This window comes from Carassius auratus, chromosome 32 (genome assembly GCF_003368295.1).
Source record: "Carassius auratus strain Wakin chromosome 32, ASM336829v1, whole genome shotgun sequence".
NCBI classification, from domain to species: domain Eukaryota; kingdom Metazoa; phylum Chordata; class Actinopteri; order Cypriniformes; family Cyprinidae; genus Carassius; species Carassius auratus.
In genome coordinates this window covers 17,280,038-17,300,520 of record NC_039274.1, presented here as the reverse complement: position 1 = coordinate 17,300,520, position 20,483 = coordinate 17,280,038, and the positions used below count along the sequence as shown (strand labels likewise).

General features: G+C 35.4%; 2 protein-coding genes across 7 annotated transcripts; one reads left to right on the top strand and one right to left on the bottom strand.

The window, feature by feature from the left end:
• Window positions 1-2,821: 2,821 nt before the first annotated feature.
• On the bottom strand, window positions 2,822-10,938 carry LOC113051715 (glucagon family neuropeptides-like). Of its 6 annotated transcripts, XM_026215686.1 has the most exons (8): window positions 10,813-10,938; window positions 8,817-8,892; window positions 8,543-8,643; window positions 6,052-6,147; window positions 5,262-5,396; window positions 5,005-5,109; window positions 4,466-4,600; window positions 3,926-4,058 (listed from the first exon to the last, which is right to left on the bottom strand). In XM_026215686.1, exons 4-8 carry the CDS (start codon window positions 6,144-6,146, stop codon window positions 3,926-3,928), a joined length of 603 nt encoding a protein of 200 aa, XP_026071471.1. In that variant the 5' UTR covers window position 6,147; window positions 8,543-8,643; window positions 8,817-8,892; window positions 10,813-10,938. The 6 variants fall into 6 exon arrangements, with proteins under 6 accessions (XP_026071473.1, XP_026071474.1, XP_026071471.1 ...); XM_026215688.1 differs by lacking the exons at window positions 8,543-8,643; window positions 8,817-8,892; window positions 10,813-10,938 and adding an exon at window positions 2,822-3,223 and having other exon boundaries at window positions 3,938-4,058; window positions 6,052-6,375; XM_026215687.1 differs by lacking the exons at window positions 8,543-8,643; window positions 8,817-8,892; window positions 10,813-10,938 and adding an exon at window positions 6,412-7,107.
• Window positions 10,358-20,276, top strand: LOC113051714 (alkaline ceramidase 2-like). Its single transcript, XM_026215684.1, has 6 exons — window positions 10,358-10,702; window positions 10,859-10,973; window positions 13,710-13,851; window positions 13,978-14,115; window positions 17,528-17,665; window positions 18,595-20,276. Exons 1-6 carry the CDS (start codon window positions 10,598-10,600, stop codon window positions 18,779-18,781), a joined length of 825 nt encoding a protein of 274 aa, XP_026071469.1. The 5' UTR covers window positions 10,358-10,597; the 3' UTR covers window positions 18,782-20,276.
• The last annotated feature ends 207 nt before the right edge of the window (window positions 20,277-20,483 follow it).

Below are 20,483 nucleotides of genomic sequence, written 5' to 3'. Positions count from 1 at the left end.
TATATTTTTTATTGCTACGTGGCAAACAAGTTACCAGTAGGTTCAGTAGATTCTCAGAAAACAAACAAGACCCAGCATTCATGATATGCACGCTCTTAAGGCTGTGCAATTGGGCAATTAGTTGAAAGGGGTGTGTTCAAAAAAATAGCAGCGTCTACCTTTGACTGTACAAACTCAAAACTATTTTGTACAAACATTTTTTTTTTCTGGGATTTAGCAATCCTGTGAATCACTAAACTAATATTTAGTTGTATGACCACAGTTTTTTAAAACTGCTTGACATCTGTGTGGCATGGAGTCAACCAACTTGTGGCACCTCTCAGCTGTTATTCCACTCCATGATTCTTTAACAACATTCCACAATTCATTCACATTTCTTGGTTTTGCTTCAGAAACAGCATTTTTGATATCACCCCACAAGTTCTCAATTGGAGTCGTCTCACAAACTGCCTGTGGCCCTTGGACCCAAAAAGAACAATTTTACTCTCATCAGTCCACAAAATGTTCCTCCATTTCTCTTTAGGCCAGTTGATGTGTTCTTTGGCAAATTGTAACCTCTTCTGCACATGCCTTTTTTTTAACAGAGGGACTTTGCGGGGGATTCTTGAAAATAGATTAGCTTCACACAGACGTCTTCTAACTGTCACAGTACTTACAGATAACTCCAGACTGTCTTTGATCATCCTGGAGGTGATCATTGGCTGAGCCTTTGCCATTCTGGTTATTCTTCTATCCATTTTGATGGTTGTCTTCCGTTTTCTTCCACGTCTCTCTGGTTTTGCTCTCCATTTTAAGGCATTGGAGATCATTTTAGCTGAACAGCCTATCATTTTTTGCACCTCTTTATAGGTTTTCCCCTCTCTAATCAACTTTTTAATCAAAGTACGCTGTTCTTCTGAACAATGTCTTGAACGACCCATTTTCCTCAGCTTTCAAATGCATGTTCAACAAGTGTTGGCTTCATCCTTAAATAGGGGCCACCTGATTCACACCTGTTTCTTCACAAAATTGATGACCTCAGTGATTGAATGCCACACTGCTATTTTTTTGAACACACCCCTTTCAACTAATTCAACTAATTGCCCAATTGCACAGCCTTAAGAGCGTGCATATCATGAATGCTGGGTCTCATTTGTTTTCTGAGAATCTACTGAACCTACTGGTAACTTGTTTGCCACGTAGCAATAAAAAAATATACGAAAAACCTTGATTATTCTGGTTAGTCACATTGTACTGCTATTATTTTGAACAATACTGTACATAAATATTTAATGTCATGGTTGCAAAAAATCAGTCAAAATGCTTCTGCTTTTTATCCAGCTTAACTACAGCAATAGCTGGATGCATTTCTCCATATTAGGGATTTCCTGGCATAAGGACAATCTGTGTGAAAGCGCCTACCAGTTTCAAGTGTGAATGAAACATAAACTGCATAATGTTCACATTGCCTTAATTTGGATACGAATAAAATGTTGGATCACGCATAGACTTGTGTGTGTGTAATGGGGGGGGGGGTCATGTCACCTGCGTATTCCGGTTGCCAGGTTGACACAAACTAAACATGCTTTTATCACTTTAAACATGCTTTTAATATAATTTAGCAGAAATGACAACAACACATTTTTCTAATAAGCCTGGGCTGCGACCAAGTTTGACAGACAGCTGAATTACGGAGGTTGAGGTAAATATGCATGAATCCTTTGACAAGAATGCATGTGAATGAGTTTATCAAGTCACTTGTGCGTTCATCAGAGCCACACCCAGTTTGTAAAAAGTCTATCTTTTGTAGCTCCTTTGTCTTACGTTCTGACCCACAGAGTACTAAGCAAGCTTTGGTCAAGCTTACTGATTTAATGTATTAGAAGATATCGAACACATTAGCAAGCCACCCGATCAATGACTGCACAGCCAAATACATTAAAATCGAACAACTTTTTAATTTAAGTGGACCTCAGGTTAAAAGTGGTGTATGAAAACTGTACTTATGACCTCTTTTAAAAAATGACAGACTTACAAATGAAACCCTGTTTAACCTGCATTACTTTCAGTGGGTACAATGCATGTTTGCACAAGATCAGTCCGCTAGCTAAACGGACATGTAATGAAGATGGGAAAGGTCAGTGTTTTTGCCTGCTGTGCTACAGCGATGTAGGGGTCTCAGTGTGAGATTATTAGCTCTGATCTGCTCTGACGGGAACTAAAAGGTTCTCCTTACGCTGGTGTCTGCTCTGTATAACACCAGTCACAGCTTCACCAAGATACAATACTCACAAATACATACAGACGTGTACTTTCTCTGTTGTATAGCTCCACTTTAGTGGTAAACAATTAAATATCTCACTTTATCAGACAGCAGCAGCATGAAACCCTCATCTTTAGTAATGTGTGTTACTGCTTATTGCGGCACTTCTCACTTTAATGTCACTTTTTTAATTATTTTTGCATATGTTATATTTATTGGATCATGCACTCTCAGAAAAATAGGTACAAAAGCAGGTACTGCAAAAGTATTGGTAACTTAAAGGTACATATTAGTACTGCTCCAGCGACAGCTTTTGTACCTGTTTTCTGAGCGTGTGGGTTATATTTCTACTTATTTACGTATTTCTTAAATATCTGACACATTACACTTTTTCTGAATTGTATATTTATTGATGATATATCACATTTTGTTTGTAAAGACGTGGTCTTTCTAAATGTTTACAATACTTGCAGGTGTATCATACTTACTGTACATGTGTTTATGATCCAAGGGTGTTTCTTTGTGTTATTGAGGATTCAGCTTTTCTTGTAATCATCAAAGATTAGACAAAACTATTGTTTACAAAAATTTATTCATACAAATCATACAGCACATTTTTTTTGTTTGTTTTGTTTCTTACATGTATAATGGTGCCCTTGTACTAACGGTCAACACAAGACAGAGATTTATCTTAATGTTTAAGTAAGGCTTTGGGCACTTATCAGTCTCCGCACACAAAATGAATTTCAAGGCTGAGAATGTGTAATAAATGCTACAACACAGTATGCATAGAGGAGTTAAATCGAATAACCAGAAAGCCAGGTGGCATTTGAACAAAGTATGTTATGTGAGAAACAGGAGATGTGTGAGCAGGTGATTGCAGCATGTGGAGGGCCACTTAAGTGCCATCTGAAATTGGTGGCGATTTTAAAGATGAAGCAAAGGCACCCAAGCCGCTAGCTGCCTCCTGTGTCACAAAGCCTGCAGGAGAATGCAGAATTAAACACAGATTGATTTCACGTGTTCACCCTTTTACACACACACACACACACACACACATTATAATATGCATATGCAAACATGTACATATCACTAACAAGCTTAAGCATATACTGTATAACACTGCCCAAAACTGTGATGTAAGTTGGAGGTTTGCTTTCAATGGTTGGTTTTATTATGGAATACATCTATATATGTCATACCCAACTCATCTAGCAATTACCAGCTGATACTTACAACCACACTGTGAGTCTCAGTGTTTGAAGATGCAGATTTAATTCACATTTATATGGACAATTAATTTCCGTTCTGTTCACAATAAAAAGATAACTATAAAACACAATTTGAATGAGCTGTAGGTTTGTTGTCTGCCACTTTAATTGCTCAAACCTCGCCAACGTCTGATTGGCTGTCAATGTTTATTTTATCATTCAAGAAAAAGAAAAATCCTTCTGAATGATATTGTTCCTCTGTGTCGTTATCGTTTTAGTGGGGTGGACTTCCATATTCACTTTCATCATAGATGGGAACGGACATTCAGGAGCTTTTTTTTCCAGAAAGGTTTGTGCAAGAAAAGAAAACGTGTTGAATGGCTTGTGAGATTTAAGCCATGGATGAAAGTGTGAAGAACTTGATGTGAGTAAAAGGATGGAAGGGATGAGAGAGACCCCTCAGAAGAGCACCTTAGAAACTCACCGGGAATTCAGGAGGGAACTGTCTCAGCCAATCCAATAAAAATGCCTCAATCTCATCCCCATCCGGGAACACAGCAAAGTCTACGTCTTGTAGCAATTGGTGCAAATCTAAGTCTTCAGGGCTGTTGTAAAAAAAAAAAAAACTTTGTTCTTAATAACAGGAGTGAAAGAAGGTAGCATTCAATGCAGTGATTGTCTTTGAGACTATTTATTTACTCATATTCAGGATGATGTATTTAATTGACAAGGTATTGCAACAAACATGAATAAATAAACAAACAAAAATAAACAGCATTGTTAGCATTGGTATAACTACAAGACTGGTCCACAAGGTCAGGAAGATCGTTGCAATGTCAGGTGCTTCAGTACAAAAGAAAAACAATGTTATTATCAAAATGTTATAAAGGCCACATCTTCATAAATAGTGACTAATTCGCTCCAAAAGCTGTACATGTACATGATGTACGCGTTTGAAAAAGGCTACAAACAGGCGAGCCGCCGTCCTCTGCTTCTGTATCTCTGTCTGTACCTTTTGCCCAGGACTGCGGCCAGATACTTCTTCACGGCCATCTGCTTCCGGTAGTGACTGTAGCTGTCGGTGAAAACCCCGTCCGAGTGACGCTTTGAGAGCGGCTCGGTGTCGTCCTCCATCGTGCTTCCTCCCCTGCGTTGGAGAAGTCACATTATTTTGGTTTAAATGTGCATATGTTTATAAACTATAATATGGTTGTCGCAAAAAATCGTTTTATTTAGGAATATTTAGGATATTTCATCATAGGATAGTAAGGCATATGAAAAGTTAGTTATGCTTTTTCACCAGTTTTGGCGCGCTTCCGATTAGACTTTGATTTGAAAAAATAGTATCGCATTTAAAAAAGTCGCGGGAGTTCTGCAAGATTCCATCGAACGGTTTTTAAAAACAACAATGCGTTCCTGTGTGAACGCGCCTTTAATCTTCCATGGAAGCGTCTTTATAGCACGGAGAAAAGTCGGAAGATTAAATGACTGATAGCACTTAGGATGAGAGCGCGAGGAGGAGAGATGGAGAGAAAGAAACGCTGTTCTCACCCAACGCGTTTGGCCATCAGTGTGTGCAGGTATTTCCGCGCGGTTAACTGACCGAGCGCTTTCCGGTAGGCTTTATTAAACATCCCGTCAGCGTGCCTTTCCAGTCTGGAGGACAAAATGACACACACACAAAAAGGTTGTAGAAAAATGTAGCCTATCAGTCAGTGGTGGTCAAAAGAGAGATCAGCTTCAGCTAATATAAAGTCACACACACCTAATTTATAACAACACTTTCAGGTTATAGGTAGCTTTTTCACCTTTTCGATGGAGGACTGTATAACGTGAGTGCGTCTTCAGTGACTGAAGGAGAGCTTCGAATAGAGATCTGGTCACTGTCAAAGGTCAGATCCGTTAACGAGTGTCCCTCCTCGTTAAATCCTGCGGTCTCCATCCTGTAACAAGACATCAAGTCATTTAATTCAGCCTAATTAAAACAGACTATTACTGTAAATTTGATCTAAATAATAATTTAAAAATGCATTCTATTTTCAAATAAAAAAACAGTAGATATTTCTGTAAAATTGCTTTCAAGTTTAGTTTGGTCTAATAAATAAATAAATAATAATAATAGTTTTGTAGACAATCGCTTTGTGATCTTGCTTTACTACATCCCAATATTTTTTCTTATAGGCTATTATAGCTACTTTATTTATGCCGGGTAAGATCAAGCAAGATCTATATGGCCGTGTCTTTTAAAACGATTTACTTTAAAACCGAATCAAATGTAGACCACTTTCTAATCAAAGCGCGTTCACACTCGCGCCTCACACAGAACGCTCATGTAAGCAAAAAAAATACCTCTTTAGTAGCCTGATGTTATTTTTTAATAGCTATATATTATTAGACATATGGCGAACAAAAAAGGCATCTGTTCAAATTTGTGTGATCGGACACTTATCAATAAAACTCGTAAATGTATTCATTTAACAGTGTTATTGGCCAAGTCCTGTTTCACCGTCCAGCGACGCTTCAGCTACTCGACATCTTCCCAATCCAGATCGGTACAACTGAGACCTGGTTTTATACAGTCTATGGGTGTTTCCGTACCTGATGCTCGGGTAAGTCAACGGCGAACACACGTGGCATTGTACGAGGAGCCCGTAGATGAGGAAAGCAAGAGTCGTTTTGCTGCTCGTCATCATTCTGTAGAAGAAAGCATACGTTAATTCGCAAGAAGTATTTAGAACGTTCTGCCTTCGACGTTCCAAAATGTATCTCTTCACTGTCCTTCTGTTAGTTTAACGACAGCATCAGGTGTCTCTGAGATCTCCATTAAAAGGATGCTTCAAAGTAGGCAACAACAACAAAAAATACTCTCAAAACAGCACTTTTAACTCAAAACTGAATTATTGCGCACAGAATCCCGGTTCAAACAGACGCACGTCTCTTCCAGCAGTGGTTTCATACCTTCAGCAGCGGAGGACTGCAGCTACACTGAGATGAAACTCTCTCTCTCTTTCTCTCTCTTTTAGTCTGCTCTTTAAACTTTTCTATGCGTCACTTTGTTATCCGTATGAGCACGGATTTTATTCTTAGATCTCCGTGATGAGAGTCAAACGGATATGAAGCGCGTTATCATTTGTCTTCATCTCTCATTACAGCATCGCGAGTTTTATTCCTGCAGACCTTGCTTCTGCAACCTTTTCACTCCCAGCTGTAGAGACTGTGTCGACGTCATCATCCCTAATTACGGAGAGATCAGTGCACTTTTCCTTCCTCCAGACACAAATACACGTTGGGTTCCCGTGTTTTATGGGGACTTCCCATATAATTATTTTTAATACTGAACGAACTGTATATCCTCTAAACCTAAAATGCAACCCCTCAGAGAAACTTTCTGCATTTTTCCATTAAAAAACAAAAAACAAAACTTATAAGCCGTTATCCCCATGGGGATCACAAAAAATGTCCCCACGTGCACACAAAGAATTACAAACGTTCAATATCTATCACTGTTTGACTAACAGTTTATATATGATTCAAAAGGTAAACGCATGATTTAAGTATTATGCACTTTATAATACACTTTATGGAGCAACTAAAGCGGGTGCTGGATTTCGTAACTTTTTAACGTGTTTCCGTAAACTGAAAAACTTGTAAAACCCTCCACTGAAAGTACAGGTTACCAAAACTGAAGGCGTCTTAGTTGGTTAAGCATGCTAAAAATTCTACAAATGCTGGGGTTGTTTCAAAGCAAATCTGGATAAAATATGGAATAACCCAACTTTTGGGTTAAAAATGTAATTAAAAAAGTTTTTTTTTTTTTGTTAGTACATATTTGACCCAGCATGGCACATAAAAACCAGCTGAAATTATGACACACCACCTGTGTGCAGGTGCAGTTGCTGTGTAATTGCATGTATGTCAGCCCTGAGCAGCAATAATCTGTCCGTGTAAAGAAAGACGCCTACTTCCGAAGGGCCTCTGTCACCTGTGCAGCAATGTAAATTTGGCATTAGAAGATCCGGAAAAGGCTGGATACAAGTCATTAACATACGTCTCCTTTTTGTTCAGCCTGCTGAAACACTTCCCACACATTTTCATTTCCTTTCTGATTTGTTGTAATTAATTAAATAAAAACAGAACATCAATAAATGCATTCTACTATTACAAAAATAAAGGTTTTGCATTTAGATGCAGTTCTGCATTTGTCTTCCTTCTTAATGTATTCCTACTTCTTAAAGGGATAATGCACCCCCCCCCCCAAAAAAAAGAAGACAATTCGTTAATTATTTACTCACACTCATGTCGTTACTAACCCCCAAGATCCTCGTTCATCTTCAGAACACAAATTAAGATATTTTTGATGAATTCTGAGAGCTATCTGACCCAGATGTATTTACCACAATCAAGATCCAGAAACTTAGCAAGGAGATCAGGAAAATAATCCATGTGACATCAGGGGTCCAACAGTAATTTTACGAAGCTACAAGAATACTTTTCTAACTTGCTTGTTCACATACTAATTATGTAACCCTCTGGGGCCCTCTTCAGTCATTCTTGACCAATTTTATTTTCTTTTTTGCCATTTTTAAAATTTTAGCTTCCTTGGGATGAGATGACACTTGGTGACCTTTGTCACATTAGCAATATGAAGACACACACAAAAAAAAAATCATGGACATGATTCAGATATGATTCAGACATGGACTTCTTTGCAGCAAATTATTGGCAACTAATAGAAGAAAGTTTAAGTACTAATACTTCTAAAATTAATTGTTATTGTTTTTTATTGTTAACCGAAATAAACTATTAAAAATGGCATTTGGTGAGTGATATTAAACTGAAAAATTATTCAACTTAAAAATTAGTACATTTTGCCTTGACAACTAAGCAAAAAAAAAAAAAACCTTCCAATGCTAAAACCTTAAATTGAAATAAAAATAAATCTAAATAGAAATATTTAATATTTAAACTAATCAAAATGACGAAAGGACATCAACGTTTAATTCTGACGCTGAAATTAAAATGAAAAATCAAATCAAATAAAAAAGCCAATCTGAAATCTTAATAAATGTGATCATTATATATAAATAACCTTTAGGGTTCCACGCACACATCATGATCCTCCGGTCCTCTGGGTTCGACCTGATGCTGTCGATCACTTTCTGTAACTGGTCAACACTTGCCCAGAGTAATCTTCACAGAGAGAAGACATCACAGATGAGCTCAGACACACATTCATAGAGAGGTGTCCGTCAAACATCCCAACGAGTCTCTCAGTTAACGAGATCTTAGAGACATGTGTCCTACAGTAAAGCACATCACTGCTATCATATGTCCACTGGCTGTACATAAAGAAGGGCACTTACCAGTGTGCATGTCTTTGTATTCAGCTCCAAAGTGCACATCTGATGAAGGAACAAACTCATCTACATATTGCATAGCCTGAGGGTGAGCACATTTTCACCAATTTTCATTATATTTTTAGGAACTATACCTTTAAAACAGACTTAATCAACACACAAATGCTTTTCTCGAGACTCTTCGCTTCTTTGTGTCACTTAAAAACCACGTCTTGAATTAGTTGATGGTTTTATACTCTGACAACAAACAGAAGTGACTTTTTTTCTGGTTTCCTGGCAAGTTCATATCAGCTTATAATCATTTTTCATCAAATTCAGAGCACGAGGTGTTTTGACTGTAATCTGAGACTGTACCTCGCCAGAAATCACCCCGTTTAAGATTATACTCAAATCTAAACCAAAATTAAAAACAAACCCACATTTATTTATTCCCATGAAACTGTGTGTCTTGTTATTCTTTTAATGAAAAAAAGTACATTTCTATAATGTAAGCCTACTGAAAAGTGCTCTATTAAGTGCACACTAATTTTGTACTTAATATACAAAAAAAAAATCCTCTTTTAGCATCTAAGTGTAGGCTACACCATGAATATGAACTAAAATATGCTTAAAATGTATTTAGGTATAGATAATATAAAATGCATGAAGTGAAATCCAGTAAGCTATCATCCTGTCATGTTTTGTTTTATTATTTGTCATTCTGTTTATTAGGGGACTGTGGACCTCTAGTGGCCCTTTACGTAAAATATCAGCATGGGCTATTTCATATAAATATTTGCGTTTCTAAAATATTAATGGATATTTTCAAATAAAATAAAAAGCCATTATATCTGAACATATAGCTAAATATTGGACAAAGATGACAAAATGACAAACAAGTTTTGGAATGCCTACATTAAAATACGAAAGTGTCCGCATGTTTAGAAAGCCATGTAAAATCAATGCAAGTTCAACTTTGAAAAAATATGTCTTGTGTTTTTTTTTTTTTTTTTTTTTTTTTTATCATATCACTGCAACTCGTATTTTTAAATAAAAAAAAATATTCTGTGATTGGCTTTCGGCACTTTGTACTAAACTATGCATACATACATGATGCTGTTTTGTTTATAGTTGTTTAAGCAACTTAATTATAAACATTATGCACTTTTTTCCTCGGACAGTCATGTTATATTATGCTTTGAATTAACGTGCATTAGTAATATTTTCCTCTTGAGGCCTCAGGAGAGAAGCCAAAAGCTTTTCTTCACCCTAACTGAAATTATGCATTTTAAATTTAATTAAAATTTAATAATATTATAACTATGCAACAATATTCGAATCTAGTTTTTCAGCCATTTCGACCGCACTGAAATACACTGCTGGTCCAGTTTCGTTTGAGATTGACTAATCTACACCATTTTAATCGCTACATTTAATTTAAACCCTAGTAAATATATACATCGTTTCTTTGGTCTTAATGATATATAATTTAATGAATCCTCTTGTAGACCACACATTTACCTGGGCAACTAGTGAGATGTGACTGTGAATATGAACTAAACTAATCCAGGTCCAGGTCTGCGCATGCGCGAATCACATGTTGCTGTGTGTTGTTATTGTAGAGTAAGTGAAGGGCAGAGAGCGGCACAGGAGAGCTGGATCTGCTTCAGACTGGATGGCAGGATGACATGCTCAGATAACACGACTACACCGGCGTCCCTGATTAAAACTAACTGTCGCCGCTCGCGTGCGATAAAGCCGTCGACGTCGCTTTGGGTAACATTGTAGCAGCGGACGCGCGCGCAGCGATGAACGCGCATCTGTGGGCTCAGCTTCAGGCGGGCAGCTCGGAGGTGGACTGGTGTGAAGGGAATTATCTCATCTATCCCGGAATCGCGGAATTCTATAACACCGTGCGTCCCTCTTCTGCGCTGTCTCTGTGTTTAGTCGCAGTGTCACTCGCTAGTTGTTGAAGAAGTCTGTAAACTTTAGGACTGCTTTGCTCTGCCTGTGTTTTTCTCACATGCATGCTTTTCTCAGTGTCACAGAAGATTCCTGTCTGTTTTCAGATAAGCAACGTGCTGTTCTTCGTGCTGCCTCCGATCCTCATGTGTCTGTTCCGTCAGTACGCCACGCACTTCAACAGTGGCATCTATCTGATCTGGACTCTGCTGGTGGTGGTTGGTGAGTTTCTTCTCTTGTTCTCTCCAGCTGTTACACTGACCGACAGGAACTTCTTGCACAAGTATGCCGGAGGTCTTGTTTTTCAGCACATTAGTAGGTGGCAGCTTTTTTTCTGGAATCCACTCTTCCTCTTTTCTGGGAATATTGCGGGTCATCAGGAAATAGCTGAGCTGAGCAGGAAGGGCTACTGAAGGAAGTACATTATCTCAGAGAAAATAAATGTATGCTTGCTCTTAAATATGTGAAGCCAGTAGTCAAAGCCATTCTTCTAATACAGATCGCACACACACACACATATATATATAGTTTGTTCTGTAGATATTTGTTCTATTTATTTTGTGAGCTTTATAGGTTTCATATTTTAAATATAGCTAATATAAAATATTTATAATTTTTTTTAATAATATTTTATTATTTATAATATTTTATTATTATCATTTTATTCAATTAAAGTTATAAACTGTGTAGGCTTTATACACAAACACACACACACACACACACATATATATATATTAAAGCTGTATATATACATTATATAATTTTTATTATTTTATAATTTATTTGTTTTTATTTTATTTTGTAAGTAATTTTTTTCTACTTTTTCTTTCTTATGTTTTCTTTTTTCCATACAATTTATGTATTTATTTTGGAATATCATGCATAAAATATCCCTAAATACACATATAATCTCTCTCTCTATATATACACACACACACACACACACATATTTTTACATTTTACTTTGTATAAAATTTTATAAATGTATTTAATTAAAGGTGTCAACTGTATTTATTTTTTAGTTTTTGTTTCTACATTTCATATTTTCTCTACTTTCTTTTTTTCTGCACAATTTATTAACTTATTTTGTAATATCATGCATAAACTATCCCTGTTACCTGACAGGTTTCACAGGTATCTGTGTTGTGAGAAAACACTCCTGTTACTGTAACCGCAAACAAGGGCGGGACCAGCCAATCAGAAACACTCTCTGCCTGTCAATCATCCCATTCAGAGCAGCTGGCGTTGTGTTGACTCTGCTCTGAATAACCACAACATTACAAACATTTCATTACCCAAGTTAACCCGGGGTTACAACAGACATTAATCCTGGCTTAAGGACAGCGTGAACAGCTTCTCACTCTCATTGGATCTTTTGGTTCAGTTTACAGAAGGACACACAGACCACATTTCACTTAGTCATCCGTAAGATGTGTTAATTTTCACATGAGCCAAGTGCATTCACAAGCTGATCTTAACATCGCTGAAACAGTGCTGCTCTGTGTCCCTCTCGGTTGTTTAAGTTGCCAGCTCAGCACAAACGTCGCTCTGTACAAATGTCTCCAGAGTTTTTCTGCTCTAAAGGAAGCTGCTGACTTTATTAATCCGAGTCAAAATCCTCTGTGTCATCCTTTAATACAGTGAGTATAGTCGAAGCACTGGACACAGACAGAGCTGAATTCTGTTGAATATATAGTGTTTGTAATATTGACATAAGAAAAGAAGTCTTCTAAGAAAACACTATACTCAGATTTAAACCAACTAGGTTTGAGAAGTTGCGAGTGGCTGGGTTTTCTTCTGGTTTATCATGTGCCTGTCATCCAGTCGTGACAGTAAAGCTGCACAGTTAGAGTTATTACTCATGTTTGTGACTCAGAGTCAGGCCACAAACGTGACGAAGCATAATACTTAGTGGTTTGTTGCTTTAGAAAACACTCATTTCAGGCCTCTCAGATAGTGGTTGGGCCCTGTGTCCCAAAATGGAAATGGGTCAACAGAAACATTATATATTTTTTGTTATGTTTTGGTTTTTTAAACTGCTTGAAACACTGGTTAAACAATTTATATCTTAACATTTTGTGACTTTTCCTCATTTAGGGTCATGAAAGTGCATGCATTTTAACATTTGTGTATTTTGGAAAGGCTGTCTAATTCACAGCCATTTGTTTTGTTTTGGCCAACAAAACAACAACAACAACAACAAATAATAATAATTGCACAATAGTTCAATTATGAAATATATAAAATATATTAAAAAAAATTTACAGTGTAAAACTGCTAACTATCAAGAACATGTTTGTAAGGTTTTTCTATTTGGAGCTCATTCACTAGTCTGTTGCTGCACTATAAAGAAGTGTGAGAAACCCATAACAAAAAGGCTATTTATAAATGAATACAAATAGTAATACATTTTTATTTAGATTACCTAAACTCGATCCAAAACTATTGTTAGGTGTAAAACATGTTGAAGATTAAATTGTTATCACTTTCTGCTCAGCGTAGTGAAGCCTCTCCTTCTTTGACATCCATTAAAAAAAGAGGCATCTGGTTTCCTTCCCTGTGTAACGCCAAAGCAGAAGAATTAGCATTAGCCATTACGCTGTTTTGGCTTATAGCTGCAAGCTTGCCTTCCAGTGTCTTTGGTTACAAAAATTAGGTAGTGCGCGTACATTACTCAAATACTATTCTAGTGTCAAAAACGAGAGTATTCTTTAAACTCCTTAATAATCTCCATTTTTAAACATAAAAAAACCATCAGCGATGTATTTTGACGTAACCCATAGAGCTTCTCTTTTATTAATAAATGCTTCTCATTCAAAGTATGTTGCATGTTATGTTCCCAGTTGTATGTTAATGCATCCGAAGCTCAGCAGTTTGTGCAGATGTGAACGATTCTGCTTCGATGCAGGGCTAAATTGATGTGTATAATTGACACATGATCCTGCTGTTTTTCTCCAGGGATCGGCTCTACTTACTTCCATGCGACGCTGAGCTTCCTAGGGCAGATGCTGGATGAGCTGGCCATACTGTGGGTGCTCATGTGTGCCATCGGCATGTGGTTTCCCAAGAGATACCTGCCCAAGATATTCCGCAGAGACAGGTGCGCTCGCATACTTGCATGCAAACACATTGAAATCACAAGTACTTGAAGATGCACAACATTCAGCACCACTTTTCTCTTGTTTACTTCTTTCGTCTTTCACCGTTTCCTTTCCCATGTCACTAGATCGAGGTTTCAAATGGTCATCGGGGTCCTCTCAGGGATCACCACCTGTTTGGCCTTCATCAAGCCAGCGATAAACTCCATCTCTCTCATGGCGCTGGGAATCCCATGCACCGCTCTTCTCATCACAGAGCTAAAGAGGTCAGAGCTCCTGCGCACACACACACACACACACACACACACACACACACACACATCAGTCCTCAAGTGCTTTCCATGTTATCGCATTACAAATTTATTCCTGTGCATGCTTGATTTAAATCACAGTGACAGCTTCCTCTGTATAGATGCCTCGCTTTATATGGTGATGTCCCTGTAACCTAAATTTTATGTTGTGCAATAGGAAAGCATGTGTTTTCATATTCAAGGTAGATTAATTTAGCTGTGCTTAAAGGTAACTTATCTCTCATGTTTTGTGTGGCTTGATGAGGAGATGTCTGCTCGTGAAAAGTGCACTTTAGCATTATTTTAAAAAGAGTACTTGTTATGGAAATAATGTAATTTAAAGATACTTAAGTACCAGGGCGTACGTAATGTTTTCAGACACTTGATTGCAAGGTTTTATAGTTTAAATTTATATTAAATGCAATTAGCTGACGTTTTAAAGACTATTTTGACCCACTTAAGTAGGACTCAATTATATCAAGTAATTTCATAATAACTTATGTTGTTTTTTGAAATATGGTATGCTGATTCTCCTGACAAGCATTTATGGTTAACACAAATGTATTTTAATGTCATTTCAGTTGAAACGAATGCCATGTTTTTATACATAGTTGTAATTACACATTTGTAGTACATTTAAAATTGGTGCTTTCAAATGATTAATCGCGATTAATTGCATCCAAAATAAAAGTTTTTGTTAACATAATGCATTACGTAATACGTGTTTATTTATTATGTACAGTATATGTAAATAAACACACATGCATGCATATATATATATATATATATATATATGTGTGTGTGTGTGTGTGTTAAATTTTGGCCGATACCGATAACCAGTAAATCCTTAAATATAAAAGCCGATAACCGATATGTTGGCACATAAATATAAATCCAAATTTTTCATAATGTTTGAGAGCCTGATTACCAAAAAAAGTCTCACCATTAAAAGGCATTAAACACTTGAACATAAATCAGACATAAAGCAGCCTTACAAATAAATTAAATAATGCTTGAATAATGGAAACAAGTAACTGGACAATATTACTTACGTGTAAAAAAATAACTAAATCGTGCCATGGACAATATAGCCTAAATGTAAATGCACAAGCAAACTTAACTGTGCTAGTCGTGTGGATCCGTTGTGGATGCGCTCTTCCCTTAACAATGTGCTAAAACACGGGCGAACAAAGATTCCTTTACATTATTTTACAGTAGCTAATAATCTCATTATAATATGACAGACTTGCCCTGCACATGTTTCAGTTCACTGCATTTTCCTTTTCGAAGTGTTTCCAATGATATTTCAAGCAATTAAAAACCATCATGGTGAACAAGTGCACATCTGAAGTGTCTCTACAGGAAATAATGCATTATTTATCGGCTCTAAGATATCGACCAAATTCTCTTATCGGTTCGATAATGATAACAGAAAAATATCTGCCGATATAGATATGGTGGCCGATATATCGTGCATCCCTACAAAATGTTATATTTCTATATTAAATATAGTTTGACATCACTATTAAAATATATTTACTTGTTAATGTAATAATGAATAAAACACTGCAAAATTATAATCAAGTGCTTTGCATGAGCATGTTAGTCAACACATCAAAATAAATGTGCTTTAAATTATTTGACATAATTATAAAGTGTGCTTTTAAAAGTGCACTTAAGTGCGTTAAGAAACTGTCATGAAAGTGTCTGCCTTAAGAGTTATTATTTCATTAATATTATATTGTCTGCAAGTACAATTTTTTTAAATACTTTTAAGATTGTAAGCACACTTCTTTGTGAGAGGTTGCTGTTCTAATATGTGTGACTTATGGTTTGCACTTAACAGACCATAAATGAAAAAAAGGAAATAAAAAATTAAGGTGGAAGTAAATACGAGTAAAGTACATTAAAGGAGTAGATGAGTAAAGTAAAGTAAACTACAGAGAACGTATTCATCCTAAAACACCACCCTACTCTCATACTAATTGTGCTTGTGTTTATAATAAATTCATGTCAGTACATTCAGCAGCACTTTAACCATATATTTAACCAAGATAATAGCGTAATTATGTAAATGACATATAATAGTCTTTAAGTCTTACTTAAGAGGGTCAGAAACACTCTTAAGTTCAGCTAATCATGTTTAATATACAGTTAAACTGTTATACATTTAGATTTAATTGCAAAACATTAAGTTCAGATGTTTCAAGCATATTTCCGCAAAATAAAGGAACTGACAAATTACAAACAGCTTTAGAGCGGAAGAAGGCTTTTTCTTTATCAGTTTGTCAGAGTAACAGTTTGCACTTCCTCTCTCTCTCTTTCTCTCTTGCTCCTCCTCTCTCTCTCTAATCTATGATATTTTAGTGTTATTTATACTGTAAACATGAATATTTTGAATTATTTGATAGTTTTTAATTTTAGTGTGTGTTTTAGCTATTTTGTTTGCATTTTTTTTTATAATGCATTTATATTTTGCTTTTTATTTCATTTTATTTTAGTTAATTGGCAAGTTATCATTTCTGTTTTTTAGTTGAAGTTTTCGTGTAATATTTCTGTCTTTCAGTAGTTGTAGTGTAGTGAAGGAGAGCATCATCTGCTGTGTTTGTTTGCTGGGCAGGTGTGTGAAAATGATCAGCAGCGTGACTTACATCACTCTTGAATTGAACAACATCATTTACAGTTATTTAATGTCAAGCAAACAGCCACTTTATCCAATGCTAAATCAGATGTAATAGATATAATCTTATAAAAGTAACCGTACACAGTATCTCTTCAACAAGCCTCAACAGTTTCAGCATTATGGCACTGAGATCAGGATTATTACACTTGACTAAAACTATAACTGAACCTAAAATTAAAACCATTTTCGTTACTTAAAAATATAAATGAAAATGGAAAATTAAAAATAAAATGATTAAAAATATTGATTAAAATTTTTTATATTATGTTTTATAATAAAATGTATAAGAATACATTTTTACCATTAGTTGTTATGTCTGTATAATATTTACGAATTGTTGTTTTGAGATGTAGTTTAACTATTTCAGATTTATTTTCAGATCTAAGTTAACTAAACAAAAAGGAGAAAGGTTGATATCAACTAGCTGAAATAAAATAAGTTTGTTTGTTTGTGTGTGTGTGTGTAAATATATATATATATATATATATATATATATATATATATATATATATATAGATAGATATATATATATATATATATATATATATATATATATATATATATATATCTATATATATATATATAAAATATCGGTTTGCAGAAACCGATAATATTTTATTTTTATTTTTAAAATCCCTGTTTTTTATTATGTAATCATGTTTTAATATGAGTTATGTGTGTGTGTGTGTGTGTGTGTGTGTGTAGGTGTGATAACCTGCGTGTGTTTAAGCTGGGTCTTCTCTCGGGTCTGTGGTGGACTCTGGCGCTCGTGTGCTGGATCAGTGATCGCATTTTCTGTGAAATGTGGTCTTCTGTCAACTTCCCATATCTACACTGTGCCTGGTGAGTGAAGTGATGAAGTGCACTCAACGTACAGCACCTAGTCAACATACAGCACTGACAACACATTGCTTTAGTCCTGTCACATTCAGTCTGTCTGCTTCTACTGTGAGGCACTGCTCCCCAAACTGATGAAAACTAATCGTTCATGAAATCACAAAACCACATTTTCAACACGCAAACATTAAAACCATTACAAAAAATACAATTATTATGAATTATTGTAATGAACTAAAAATAAAAACCTTAAAAGAGCATTTTTGGTTGCTTTCTATGTACAGTATATATATATAATATTAGTTTAACTTGAAGTACTAAAATAACCATAAAACTAAGTAAATCAAAACTCCACACCAAGGTTTTTATTAATAAAATATTAATAATATAAACTATAGAAACTATAGAAAACTGACAAAATGACAAAAATACACAACAAAATTGCTAAAACTGTAACTATAAGAGAAAACAGACAATAAAAAAAATAAAATAAAATAAAAATACAAGTGATAACTAGTTTATCGATGATACTAAATAAAAAATGTGTCCGTCATCAGAAAACCAGCAATGTTTAATTAAATTATTGAAACATTAAATTATATTAATATTAATATTATATGTTCAGATCAAAATGTTAAGAGTTAATACAGTTAATAATCCACTGAAGCCGAATGCACTTTAATAAAGCTAATTATTCAATGTCTGTCCCTCTCACAGTTTCTGTTTGTTTTCCACATACATTTAAATGGATAGTTAAATGTTAAACATTAAACTAGAAACATTGTCTCATATTACAGTATAATTTTTCTCCGTAATTACATTAGTAGGCTAAAAAGTGCATTGTAAAAACCATTGTTTTTGTGACTCCTGTGATATTATTCTCTCTTCATGTTCCCACTGTGTGTGTGTGTGTGTGTGTGTGTGTGCGTGTTCAGGCATATCCTCATCTGCCTGGCGTCTTATCTGGGATGTGTGTGTTTTGCGTATTTCGACGTGGCATCAGAGGCTCCGGAGCAGGGCCCCGTCCTCAGATTCTGGCCCAGCGAGAAATGGGCTTTCATCGGGGTGCCATACGTCACTCTTCTGTGTGTGCACAGGAAGCCCTCTATTAAGGTGACTTAAACTGTGCTTCCTGAGGTATCCGACTACTCTTCAGTGCACTTTGTAATGGACTTTCACACGAAGGAGAATCCTGGTTTTCAGGTGGATTTGTTTGGGGAAGGATGAAGGTCAATCAAGGTATTCATGCGAGTATTTAGTATCTTAACTGCACAAAATCAGCTCTCGGTTTACTTCGGGGGGAAACAATGTGTGATCAGGATTTGATGTTGCGCTGCAGGTCAAAAGTTTGGAATATTTACCTTTTTTTTATGTTTTTGAAAGTAGTCTCTTCTGCTCACCAAGGCTGCATTTATTTTTGATCAGAAATACTGTGAAATATTATTACAATTTAAAATAATATTTTTCTATGTGAATGTATTTTAAAATGTAACTTATTCCTGAAACACACAGCTGAATTTTAGCATCATTTATGAAGTCTTCAGTGTTTGTTTACACTTTTTGAAACCGATAAGTAAAAAAAAGAAAAAAGGAAATTAATAGTTTTATTCAGCAAGGATGCATTAAATTCATCAAAAATGACATTTGTAATGTTACAAAAGATTTCTATTTCAAATAAATGCTGTTCTTGTGAACCTTCTATTAATCAAAGAATCCCCCAAAAAAGTGTTTTATAGTTTCCTCGTAAATATTAAGTCGCCAAAATGTTTTCAACGTTGTTGATAATATGAACTATTATTAATAATTGAGCACCAATAATTACTGGAGGAATGATGATTAAAATTCAGCTTTGATGACAGGCATAGATTGCATTTTACAATATATTAAAGTAGAAAATTTCTATTAACTCTTTCCCTGCCATTGACAAGATTATACGCCTTTTCGTGTTTTCACTGTTATACACTTGGGGGCGCTGTTACACATCTTCTGAACGAGTACAAAACCTCCCGAACAAAAACACACATGAACAGGAGGAAGAAACGAGCGATCTCTTACGTAAACAGATGAATATGATAAATAATCCAATGATCAGCAATAAACAGCATATAAATTAAAACTGCATAATGTTACAGAGTAAAATGTTGATCCATGAAGTGTTATATATCTATGCAAATTTTGATGGAAGCGATTTAAATGTAGAGGCTTTGATCTTTATTTTTTAGTATATTGCATATTCCAATATTCATACAGCAAAATAAACAAATTTGAGTGACAATCGTCAAAATCGCTGACGGTGGCTGGCACCTTTTTTCAAATGTGCTGGCAGGGAAAGAGTTAATATTTACTGTATTTCTATTCAAGCATAAGAGACTTGGTGAGCATAAGAAATGTATTTCAAAAACATAAAAAAATGGGTGTTTTTAAATAAGTACTGAATATAAAACTAAACTGGGAAGTGGGCTTCAAAAAGCACCAGGAATTGAGCCTGAAATGAAATATGAGGATAGTAATGCTTATTTGTGTGTTAATATTGTGAGAAATGTTAACACATAGCATGTTATTTCACAGTAGTACTACTCGTTAGTTGTCTTTTTTGACAGCAATTAATATATTTAGATTTTTCATTGTTTCGCTGGTTAAATAACAAAGGGTTTGGAGCTTTACACAGAAGGAAACATTTCACTATTCACATGCATTTATTCCATAACATTCATTTCCTTTCATATTAGGAGGATTTTTTTGAGCTGCCTTTATCTCATGTGAAGGTACATCAGTTTAAACATTTGCCAATAGGACTAATAATTTATTTTGGTGTAAATGTTGG

Coding starts and splice junctions, on each gene's coding strand:
- LOC113051714 (XM_026215684.1), top strand. CDS start 10,598: ATGAACGCGCATCTGTGGGCTCAGCTTCAGGCGGGCAGCTCGGAGGTG. Junction 14,116..17,527: donor CTCATCACAGAGCTAAAGAG/GTCAGAGCTCCT, acceptor GTGTGTGTGTAG/GTGTGATAACCTGCGTGTGT. Junction 17,666..18,594: donor CCATATCTACACTGTGCCTG/GTGAGTGAAGTG, acceptor GTGCGTGTTCAG/GCATATCCTCATCTGCCTGG.
- LOC113051715 (XM_026215686.1), bottom strand. CDS start 6,146: ATGATGACGAGCAGCAAAACGACTCTTGCTTTCCTCATCTACGGGCTC. Junction 5,110..5,261: donor TACAGTCCTCCATCGAAAAG/GTGAAAAAGCTA, acceptor TTTGTCCTCCAG/ACTGGAAAGGCACGCTGACG. Junction 4,059..4,465: donor GCCGCAGTCCTGGGCAAAAG/GTACAGACAGAG, acceptor TTTTTACAACAG/CCCTGAAGACTTAGATTTGC.